General features: G+C 36.6%; 1 protein-coding gene across 1 annotated transcript in view; it reads left to right on the top strand.

The window, feature by feature from the left end:
• ENPP3 (ectonucleotide pyrophosphatase/phosphodiesterase 3) overlaps positions 1-12,607 on the top strand; it is a 119,155-nt gene that overhangs the window by 75,442 nt on the left and 31,106 nt on the right. The window contains 4 exon segments of the mRNA XM_078155130.1: positions 2,739-2,805; positions 6,148-6,235; positions 9,769-9,947; positions 11,138-11,186. Of these exon segments, the coding sequence (XP_078011256.1) occupies positions 2,739-2,805; positions 6,148-6,235; positions 9,769-9,947; positions 11,138-11,186 (383 nt within the window).

Below are 12,607 nucleotides of genomic sequence, written 5' to 3'. Positions count from 1 at the left end.
GAGAGAAGTCCAGGATGGCCTAGATTTTATCAATAAATAAAGGTAATGTCAAAGGAAAGAGACACTGAAGTGATATTGTGAGCTTGAGTAAAGAATGGTTAAGTTTGGAGTAGCAACCCTAGGAGAAAGATAGAATGTCAATTAGGGGGAAAAAAAAGGATTGCTGTGTACTGGTGATGGCCCAGTTGAAATCAGGTTACGTGAATTTGTTGTGAGTTCAGTTCACAGTTGTGCCATTGAACTGCGTGATGGCATAGCTTCCTTCAGTGGTTTTCAGTGGCATGGGACTAATAGGAACCAAAAAGTTTGGACGATGGGGAAAGGTTTGGATCAATGATTTTCAGGGCTTCATCCAACCTCAATAGGTCTAGGATCATTGGTAGAAGTCACTGTAATTGAACAGGTCAACTATAGGATTAAGAAGGGAGACTTATGCTAGGCAGAAGGACTAGAAGAACAGTGATGTATGGAAAGAATGGAGGTTTCAGTGAGGACAAAGATTAGCTTTAGAAGGGTTGAAGAAGGATGAGGAACCTAATCAGAAAGATCAGGATTTAGCGTCATGTCCATTACGTAGCTTACACTAATGGTAAGACCAAAGTTATAGCCAACTCTGGAGGTGCCTTTCCCTATTTTCAGTAGGGACAGTCCTTGACTCCACTGTTCTGTAGGAAAGGAGGAAAGAGTAGTAGCTGAAACTCCGCAAGTGTTAATGGTGGCTTAAAAGGCTGTGAAATAAAGGAAGGTCCCCTTTGGTCTTTAGCTTGAATGCCTTCAACCTACTATATGGCTTTCAACTTATTGGTTGCTCTTCTATGCACCATGTAGCACAATAATGTTCTCCTAGTTCCTTTGGGCTCCTGTTAAAACTAAGTTCTAACCCGATAAGGAAAATCTTTTTAAGCATTAGAACTATAAAAAAGTGGAAGAATGGGCCACCATTGGAGATGATGAATCTGCCATTATTGGAACTTTTCAATCTGAAATTAGATGACCACTTATCAGGAATTCTGTAGAGGGGATTCCTGTTGTGATACAGGTTGGACTAGATGATCTGTGAGGTACTGTCTGATTCTAAGATTCTTTGATTCTGTGATTATTTTTCATCATTTCCTATGGAAATTTCAATCACTACACTAGCAGATTTCAGAAACAGGAGCGTAGAAAGATTTGTCTTTGTGTACAGACTAGCTAAAGAAAAAAAATATGATCTCTTTCTGAAAACCAGTGAAGAAAGGGGCAGTTCAAATCCTGTGCTTACGACTGAAGTTGTATAACCCACAAAAGTGACTCCAAGCACTGCGTGAGTTCAAGAAATAGAATGTTATTTTGCAAATTAAAGGCTACATAAAGCATCAGTTTAGTATAAATTTGCCAGATAACCTAGTTCAAAGGGCATTAATTGTTTCCCTTCTCATTGAGAGGCACGTTAGAGCTTTGGATATAAATGTACAAAGCAAAATTCAAATTATCAGTTCCAATGACCTAAAAATGTAAGAGATATAAGCAAAGAGAATCCATGTTTTGAATCAGTTTACTCTTTTTATCTCTATGTAAACCAGTTATCTGGTGTGACCAATATCAATACAAAGTGAATCTTAAGCAAAAACAAGTGGTAAATTTTTGAAATGAGGAATGAGAGGAGAACAAATATAAAAACCCCACTGCTTTCCCCTTCTACCTTCTTTTTTTTCTTCTCTTTTTCTTTCTTCCTTTTCTGTTTCAGTACGAAAGGGCAGAGCAATGGGATTTCTGTTTGGGATTGTGGTAATATCAAGAGTAGGGAGAAAGGGAGGAGCCAGTCTAGGTGATTTTTGTTTGTAATTCTCTAAGCCTTGAGTGAGAATTATCAGTTTGAAATGAAGTTATTTGATAACATTTTAGTTTCATTCCCTAATTTCATCTGAGCTTGTAATTTTAAGATAAATAGTAGTAATGTTGTTGTAAAGTTTTGTTCAGGGAGGAAAAGAATAATTCTCTAGGCAAATTCTGAGGACTTATTGCTAAAATACTTAAAAGATGAAAATTAAATGTTAGCAAGTCATTTGTAGTCAAGAAAAGTTTATGGTTAAAAACTTGAGACAGATGTGGTATAGTGGAAAGAATACTGGATTTGAAGTCAGAGGGCCAGGTTTGAATCCTGCCTCTGATATTAACTACCTTTATAAATATCATTACTTTTATAAGTATTACTACCATGAGGAATTTACTTCCCATGGGGAGATGGGATTAGATGGCCTGTCAGGTCTCTGTGTGTGTATATGTGTATTTGTATAGATGTGTGTGTGTATGTGTGTGTGTGTGTGTGTGTGTGTGTGTATTTATAATCCTATGAATTGTTTCATAGCACCCATGGTTTTACTAACCTAGGTTTCAGTCACAGTCCACTAACTTTATGCTTTGCAATGTTATGTTCTTACTTGAAAATGTAGCATTTAAATCTACCTGTACAGAAAGTACAGTATGACTGGAATAAAAAAGATTCTATTTTAATACAAAAAAATTTCTTTTTTGTTTTTTTCTACCTTTCTCAAACATCTTACCTATAATTATACACAGATTCTTTCAGAAGTTTTTCTATGATAATTTATCTGTGCAGGAAAAATGTGTTTATTTTATTGTTAGTAATACACACTCATGCTATACAATAACAAAATCTTTTTTACAGTTGTAAAATTTCAACATCATTATATTAATATCAGAGTGCTAAATCTTATTTTTATTATTATTATTTTCAGAAATAAAAATTATCAATCTTGTGGAGGTGGTAATCATGGTTATAACAATGAATTTCAAAGTATGGAGGTAAGGTTACCAAATTTATATTACTTTTAATTATTTTGGTCCAATGTTTTTTACAAATAATTCCATGCAAAGACAGGGTAGGGGAAGGTAGCCTGTCTGAACTTATGATTTCATCTGTTTAGGGGACATTTCTTATGGAAATTTCACCTCTACTGACAATGTCACAAATTGGCAGCTCATATAATCTTATAGCATTGCCTGGGGCCCTGAGAGGTACGTGTGTGTCAAAGACAGAAAGTTCACCTAGATTTCCCAGATCTCAAGGCCTACTCTCTATCCATTCTGCAGGGCTGCCTCTCCTAATCTCATTTCACTTCAAGAATGTACATACTTACCTAAATAGAAAGGTGCCTAGATAGAATAATGGTGGCACATTAGCTCAGTCTCCTTACTGTGAAGAAAGTATGTACTTCTTCAGTACCTCAAAAGACCCATGACTTCATCACTGTAGGATGCAGATGGTGCCCTCCATACATATATTCATTAGTAGATGGTTTTTATGAGTTGCTGTGGCCAAAATAATTTCTCATCTGGTGGCCAACTTTCTGTTGAGGAGCCTCTCCAAACTTAGTTAGTCTGGTCCTTGGATGACAAACAAATAACCCATCACTAGGCCAGTAATCATAGTATCATATGTAGAGCTGGAAGGAACCTCAGATGTCATTCTAGTCTAACTCTCTCATTTTACAGATGAGGAAAATGAGGCCTGTGGAGGTTAGGTGACTTTCTCAAGGTCACAGAGGTGGTATGTGGCAAAGTCTTTCTAGCTCTTTTGCACTGGGCAGAGCCATGCTTCTCTGATCTAGCCTTCAATGACTCAGGAGCCACTCTCTAGCACTATAAGGCTTGAGTAGTAAAACTTTAGAAAAGGCTAGAGTAGGTATCTTTTCAAAAAGAACAAATATATTGACATGAAGTAATGCGAATAGAAACAGTTGCTACTTTGCAAAATGATCTGATATATTTGATTCAATTAAATGGCAAACATTAAAAAATTTGTCACATATTCCCATTCTCTGTGAGGCATTAGGGATATACTCTCCTCCCCCCCCCACATGCTGCCATGCCACATTGTGGATTTATTATTGAATTCATCATCCCCTCTACCCTTCAGAATCTTTTGAGATGAATTTTCTTATATCTTCTTTGTAACTATGGGATGAAGTTATATCATGCAGTTAATTTTTTTTAACCAAGTACAAGATTTTACTTTTATTCTCATTAATCTTATTAGATTTGACTCCTCTGTCCAGATGGTTAAAATCTTTATTGATCTTGATTTCATTGCCCAACTTATTAGCTACCCCTCTCAGCTTTGGATCATTTGTAAATTTTTTAAACATGGGAGTCTATGCTTTTATCCAAGTCATTGCTAAAGATGTTAAAGAAAATAGTGTCAACTACAAGCACCTGTGACACTTCATTAATGACTTCCCTCTAGGTTGATATTGATTGATTAATTACCATAGTTTGACAAGTAGTTTGAGAACTACTAGTTGTTTCACTAGTACTCTGGACAACTAGCGTACCCTCTTTCAGTCTCAGTTTCCTCATCTGTAAGACGGGCATAATAATAACCTCATAAATAACCCACCTCATGGGGTTGTTGAGGAGATCAAAAGAGATGACCCATGTAAAGCTTTGCAAACCATAAAGCACTATTTTAATGCTATTGTTGTTGTTACTATTATTATTACAGTCTTAGACTTTTCTTATTCATTTAGCTCCAACTGTATTAATCAATAAGTACTCACCATCTTTCTGCCTGTTTCATAAGAATATCTAAAAGACTATGTCAAATACTCTATTAAAATATACCATGACTTTGGTATATTGAAATATACCACGAGCCATATACTCCAAAGAAAATAACATGTCTAGAACAGTCCTTGACCAACAGTCTAGTAATCCTATCAGAAAAGAGGAAAGAGTCGTGCATGTCTTGCTCTTAATGAAATCATACTGTCTCCTACTGATCACCACTTCCCTTTCTAACCATTTACAAACCATTTCTTTACGAATGCATGACAGTATTTTGACAAGAATGCAGTCAAACTCACTAAAGTCTAAAAAGGCATGTTCTTCCTCATTTTCAAAATCAGTACATTTGCCTGATTTCTGTCATATAGCACTATCTTGTTTTCTATGATTTTTAAAAAGACCATCTCTTGCCGCTCAATAATCCTATTCTTGCAGCTTTCTAGTGTGTAAGCTTTATTCAAGTCTGGTGACATGAATTTATTTTTGTCCAATAAATGATCTTGTACCCTTTTCTCATTATCTTGTGTTTCAGTTTCCTGTTGACTATTTTGTTTTTATCCTTGAAGATTTGAGAAGTGTAATGTGGCAAAATGAATAGAACTGGCTTTAAGTCCTGTCCCTGAATCATACCGGCTGTGTAACTTAGGGCAAGTCACCTAATCTCTTGGTGTTCTAGGCAACCCCCTAAGATTTTATGTTTCAGAGAAGATGCTGAACTGCGTTGCTAGGGGGAGTTTCCTCATCTGGGACTTTCCTATGCCAATTAAATCACAGATCCAATTCCCATCCTTATTCTTTACAGTTTGAAGACTTTTTCCTCTGGTGGAGGAAGTAAGCAAAATTAGATTTGACTAGTTTTGCCTGCACTTTCTCTTTTGCCCATTATGATTCCATTTATTGCAAGTCTTACTCCTATACCTTTCCTCATTGTCCTTAGCCTCTCCTACATAGCTAAAAATATTTTTTGTTCATTGTTCTTGGCAGTAATGGTGAGCCTCACGTAGTTATGGGATTGAGCCTTCCTGATATTTGTACATATGTAACATGCCTTTTTATTCATCCTCAGTTATTTAGGGTCTGCTTCTCCTGGAATACCATTAGTAAGGGTGGGACTGTGATGGCTTTTGACAATTGTTTATATTCTTATTGCTTATTCACATCAAGACTAGTGGAAAATCAATAGAACAAGAAGAAGTAAATACCCTAAAAGGAAGAGGGAGCCTCTGGGAGTTATTAAGCAGAGGAGTTAGGTGGTCAATATTATGTTTAATTTGTGTGTGTGTGTGTGTGTGCGCGTGTGTGTGTGTGTGTATGGTTGGGATCAATGCACATCTACAAACTAACATGCTTTTGGAAAGCTTCTTCAAGGCTACTGGAAAGCAGGATTTATTTCATTCAAGAAAATCGTTATATGAGATCTTAGAGGCACACAGGAAGGGGAACAATGAAGAAAATAACTTACAAAGAATTTAGCTTCTCTTTTTATACTTTGATGATAATGTTTCATTACATACTTCAGTTGTTGCATTTTCTGTCTTTGATTACAAATCTTTACTTGTAGATTTTTTACTGTCATTCTAGGCTATCTTTTTGGCACATGGACCAGGGTTTAATGAGAAAATGGAAGTGGAGCCTTTTGAAAATATTGAGATCTACAACCTGTTATGTGGTAAGTATACAAAGGCAACAAATGGTGGGAGTAATCCAAGGCTGAGGCTTGGCTGGGGTAATCAGTGACGTGATAAGGGGACTAAGGATTCAAGAGAGGAGGACAGTGTAGAGGTGAATTGGTTCACCAAGGAGACTAGCTGGGGAGAAGAGGAGGGAATGGCTAATGTGGGGGAGGTAGCCTGGGAGGAAATTGAGGAATCCAAAGATTGGAAGGCATGGTGTGTGGATGGAGAGTAGGGTTTACATAAAGGATGGCAGAGGGAGAGAGACTAGAGCCAGGAATTGTTTGTGTTGAACTCGTGTAAGATGATGAGATCACCAAGAGTGAAGTATTAGAAGGGAGAAAAAAGGAGCCCAGAGCAGAGTCTTAGGGAATATCTATAGCATTCATTAAAATTTATAATATAAGCAGATCCAAAGCTTCTAAAATAGTGAGGGGAAAATGATATTTGGACAGATATTTCCAGTTATCAAAATAAAGAGGCCCTAAAAGAATAGGGTTTCATTGCCCTGATTCTTGCTCAAAAGCCATTCTAAATCACTTATCTAGTCAGAGTAAGAAGCAACATGACTTAGCAAATAGAGGGTTGACCCTAGGCTCTGGAATGTCTGGGTGGAGGTCCTTCCACTGACTGTACTTGGCTGTGTTACCAAGGGCAAATCATTTTGAGTGATCCAGGAAACTTTAAAAATTTAAGTCACAGAGTAGTTACAATTTGCCGGAGCAGAAGGAATTGCGATATCAGCAGTTTTATGAAATTACAGATTGGAATTAAAAAAGAAATTAAAAATAAAAATAAAATACCAGTCAGGTAATGAGTTTGGAATTATTTGCCCTCATATTCAATGAAATTCAGTCTAATATGTATGTGTAGGTATTTTCCTTAATTATCTTTTGATTCATTAGAATGTAGATATAGTTCAACAAATATAGGTAATTGATTTTGCCATACCAGGAATTATTAATATGAACTATACAATTTTTTGGTCAAAATACAATCTTGAAAAGTTAAAAAAAACCCTGAAACATACTCATTATAATGGTAATTTTAGGGACAGCTAGATGGTACAATGGATAGAGTCAAGAGGACCTGAGTTCAAATCTGGTTTCAGGTACTAGCTATGTGACCCTGGTCAAGTTACTTAACCTGGATTATTCCCCCCCCACTCTGCAAATAATGGTAATATTACTCTGCCCCCCCTACAACATCCTTTTTAGGTTTAGAGCTCAAGGGTTTATCATTTGGGGTGTGTGTGAGAGAATGGGGAGGAGTGGCACTACACTATGCCATCCTACAGACCTTGTGCATTTTCTTTCTTTTCCCTGGTGTCTTATAGAGGTATGCATATGTATATATGCAAGGGAAAAGTTAGTTGGCAAGATAAATCCCTTCATACTGTGACTCCCCCTCCACCCCCCATTTCTTTGGTGTAAACAGCTCAAGGTGAGGAAACTTCCCTTTGCCAATGCAGATCAGAACTTTTCTGAAAATTTTAGCCTTAAAGACTTGCTTGGGGGCACTGAGACTTCAAGTGATTTGCCCAGGGCCATGTTAGACATGAGACTTCAATCCAGGTCTTGTCTTTGAGGCCAGACATCTCTCTGCTATGCCATGGTACCTGTTATGTTATGTTATGTTATGTTATGTTATGTTATGTTATGTTATGTTATGTTATGTTATGTTATGTTATGTTATGTTATGTTATGTTATGTTATGTTGTGATTTCCCCCAACTGAACTTTGCAATGTCTTCTGCCCAATCTCTACCCTATTGGGACCATACTTATCCATCTCTGGGGTGATTGTTACAGTTACAATTGATTAGCATGCTCAATAGACTTTGGTGATGATATAATGACATAAGTTTAAGTCTTTTTTTTTTGCATTTTTAAGTATCATTTTCCTTAAAGATGTAGAAAAATAAAATGCTGTATTAAGAGTTTAAAAACAAATAACCTTTTGATTTATGAAGTATGTAGTGTTATATTAGAAAACTTCAATAAAGTAAATATGTGAATAAAACCCCTGAAACACACTTTCCAGATAACTAATAAATTTATTAATTAGGCTAGCCAGTAATCAATAAATTGATGGTCAATGGTTTCTGTTGGGTTCTGTCTCCCAAAAGGGAGACTTAAACCAAAAGGAAGACTTTACAACACCTTAAATCAGGTGTGTTCCTTCAGACAGGGAACTCCCTTGACAAGTGAAACTCAACCCTGATTGGTGCACATTTAGTGAGGAGGTGGGCTAGAAGTCTTCAGCTCCTCCTGCTGAGAACATGGCTTCATCTTGAGACTCAGCAGCCTCAAGGTATCTGGTCAGGGGAAGCCATTTTCATCTGGACCTCTCCGGCTAGTTTTCTCAGTTGGGAGCTGGGTTGCCCTAAACTCAAATGGAGGAAATCTAGGACAGTAGTTCCTTCCCCCAGGCAAACGACTCTCCCAGACTGGATTCTGTTTGTTCTCTAGATAGAAACAAAGTTTCAGGGGTGGGTGGGGTCCCTAGTTAATTAGCATGTGCCTTGGGGGTTAGGAGTACTCTTATCACTCTGTCATACACTTCAAAGACTGACCGATCTTTTTGGGAGTGGGCTCTTAACTGAAGTAGGAGGAGAAGGATGGATCACAAGTTAATTATCAATGTATTAATTTAATTAATTAATATTATAATATTAATTTAATTAATTTATAGTTATTAGTATAGTAGTAAAATATTAATTTCTCTCATTAAGGATAATAGCAATTATACCCACTTCAGTGCTTTTTTTATGTGTGCTATAAAGTCTTTTTAATCATAATTGCAGTGGGCCAAATAGAGGCCCTAAAAATTGTCTTATTTATGGTTCAATTTATTGAAGAAAAAAAGTTCATGTGTTTAGGATCAGTCTATCAAATTCACATTTATTTATGTTTGTATATATGTGTTTATAAGTAGTCTTGCTGGTCTCTAAGAATTCTGAGTGACAGACAGGATAAAATAACTTATGCACTGTAAAAATACTCTCAGGATTACTTTGGATTAAATATTTATGTGAAGGAATGTTACAAAATAGAAGACAGTAAGTTATCTCAAGGAAACCTTGGCTATTTTCAGAATAGTGTATATAGCAAATTATCTTGAGTTTCCCCAGCTGTTCAATTTAATTGCTACTGCTCTGAGATAAATAAACTGATTCCACTGCTGCTGCAAGTATGCACATTAGCTGAGAAAGTTACAAGTCTGCTTGATTTTACTTCCACAACTCACAAGGACCATTCAGATTCTTTGACAGCAGAAGGTGATGGGGTTATCAGGACAAGTTGGGGGCACCTGGTGGTGGTGGGACCTGTACAATAAATATTTGTAGTAGAACAGTATTTGTGAAAGGAAATAGTTCAGTGAACTGTGAATGAGTGCACTAAATATAAGAATTGTTGCCATCAATTTAAAAAAGTCATTTAAACATGTATGTGTGTATACAAGTGTGTATATATATTTTTATATATAATAGCTTTTAGCATAATAATCATGTGTATTTTTAAAAACAGATCTCTTACGCATTCAACCAGCACCAAACAATGGAACTCATGGAAGTCTAAACCATCTTTTGAAGCAGCCTTTCTATGTTCCATCATACCCCAAAGAAGTGTCCACTCTTTCTTCTTGCCCCTTTGTTAATCCAGAGCCCACACATCATTTAGATTGTTCGTGTGCTGCGCTAGATCAGGTAAATGATACCAATAATAGCCACAGATAACTCACATTTATATAGCACTTCAAGGTTCACAAAACATTTCCCTCCCAACAAGCCTATGAGGTAGGTGGTACAAGTAGTGTATACCCAATTTAGAGATGAGTAAACTTGGGTTCAGAAAAGTTGAGTACTTTGCTTTGGATTATATAGCAAGTGAGTTCCTGAACCACAACTCAAGCCCATATTTTCTGATGCCAAGTCCAGTATTCTTTTCATCTTACTGCATAGATATGATAGAGGTCTTTAATGAAGGTCATGTAACCCATAGTCCTATCTTAGGTAGGCTATTCCACATTATGTTCAAAGGATGGCTTTTATAGACAATCACTGTCTTTTAGTAAACTAGCTTAGAACCCAATACCCCTCATTTTAAACTAAAATTCTATTCTTTCTTGTTTTTATAGTTTTTTTTGCAAGTTTTTGCAAGTCTTATGAATTATGTGACAGTGCAGGAAGTTTGGTGTCATGGTTAAAGGGCTGGACTTGGAGTTAAGAAGACCTGGATTCAAATTCAGCCTCTACTAGCTATTGGCTGTGTTACCTGAGGCAAGTCAGGTCTGTCAGTGTTCTGGACAACTTTCTAAGACCCTAAATTGTGGAGAAAGTGCTGATTTTTCTTCATAGAGAAAGTCTCTGCTCTGATGATACAACAGGTTCAGTAAAAAGAAAAAAATATATATATCAATAGATTTGATTTGACAAAGTTTAAGAATTAATTTCCATATTTTGTCCTGTTAAAAGAGGTAAAATTTTTTTTTATCATGAACTATCTTGGATTTGAATCTTCAAGGACTGTCAAAAGAAATTTTATTTTACCTAATTGAATATCTCCATTTTATTTTAATCCTGTTATCTTAGGACAAACCATGAACACTTTATAACACCTCTTTCTTTTTGCTGCTGTCTTATGTGGGGGGCTGTTTTTCAGAGCACAGCATTCTGGCTGTTATTTGGAAGACAGCCACCAGTCAGAGCAGCCAAACTTTTAAGTGGTAGTTGTGGCAAAATTGTCAGGTATAAAAAGGAAGATTTCACTGGATGGCCGAAGACAGTCCATGTGCTTTGTTTTTAAATAGACTGATTTATAGGGTGACTAGAAATAGCTTCATACTTTTGACGCAAGAAAAATCTCTTATATTATTGTCATTTATTTCTTTTTACAGAATGCAGAGGAAGAGATGAACCAAAATCTAAATCTTACAGCAGAAGAAGGTAGGCTAATAGAAAACAAAAAGGGGTGATTTAATAGCCACAACATGTAATTGGCTTTTGTGTTTATATTGGTTAGATTTTATTTGAGTAGTAATAGTTGCTTGGTTATTACTGTCTTGCAGTTTATCAGAATCAGCCAACAACCCCTGCGATCAAAATTTGGCACCTTCTCTCTCATCTCCCAGGCTCATTTTTGAACTATGAATTTACTAATCCTTTCACTATTATGACAGGCACATTTATAATTACCTGTGATGGAACTGTCCATTGTACACAATTGGTAAGAGTCAGTGCGGTGTGCAAAGATAGAGTCAGGGAGACAATGGAAAATGGCTACTCCCTTGTGGTAAGGGAATGCAGGGTGTCTTTTCCTAGAAGCAAGCTTGGAAGCAAGCAAGAACATGGGTTCCTTCTTGATATACATATGTTTGTGTTTATACAGGGGTGTCTGTAAGAATATACACACATACATATGTGTATATGTATGTTATACAATGTCCAAGGCTCTAGAGAGGGAAGATAAGGAATGATGGCCAGAGTTCAGGTAGCACTGTTTGGAGATGGGCAGGAAGTAGTGTGGATGCCTATCGTATTTTCTGTTTAGGCCCAGTAAATTTTTTTGTTCCATGATTTTATTGAAAACTCCATTAATTCTAGGCTGTATATCTATATCATCTATATCTATGTTGTTGTTATTGTTGTTGTTAAGTTGTTTCAGTCATGTCCAACTCTCATGACCCCATTTGGGGTTTTCTTGGAAATGATCCTCGAGTAGTTTGCCATTTCCTTCTCCAGCTCATTTTACAGATGAGGAAACTGAGGCAGACAAGGTTAAGTGGCTTGCTTTGGATCACACAGCTATTAAGTTTCTGAGGCCAGGTGAACTCAGGAAGTTGAAACTATCTTGTAATCTGTTTTAGTGGAGGGAGTACCCACATCAGTGAAATCAGAGCTCTTTTGATGTAAATTATTGATATTAATTTTATGACATAAAGCCTGCCTTTCCTCTTTGCAGCTCCCACTCATTTTCTCCTGATTCTAAACTCATCGGCCAAAAAGAATAAATCTAATCCTTCCTTCACCTGACAGACCTTCAGATTTTTGAAGGCAGCTATTATATGTTTTCAGAGTCTTTTCTTCTCCAGGATAAACATGTCAGTTCCTTTAACTCATATGAAATGCATTGAAGGACCCTCACCAACCCCATTCCTCTGGATATTCTTCAAATTATCACTATTCCTCTTAAATTGTGCGTCCTGGAACTAAGTGCAGCATTCCAGATAAAGTGTGATGATGGCAGAGTACTGAGATCTGGCACCTCCCTATTAAAAATAGACTTGTATAATACAATTTAGTTAATTGCTAGAGATCACTGAAATCCCTTTGACTTCTCCCTCTTTCCCATCTGTGAAGCTGATTAC

This window comes from Phascolarctos cinereus, unplaced genomic scaffold (genome assembly GCF_003287225.1).
Source record: "Phascolarctos cinereus isolate Bilbo 61053 unplaced genomic scaffold, phaCin_HiC Scaffold_5;HRSCAF=322, whole genome shotgun sequence".
NCBI lineage: Eukaryota > Metazoa > Chordata > Mammalia > Diprotodontia > Phascolarctidae > Phascolarctos > Phascolarctos cinereus.
The sequence above is the reverse complement of the archived record's forward strand: the minus strand, read 5'-3'. Positions and strand labels throughout refer to the sequence as shown.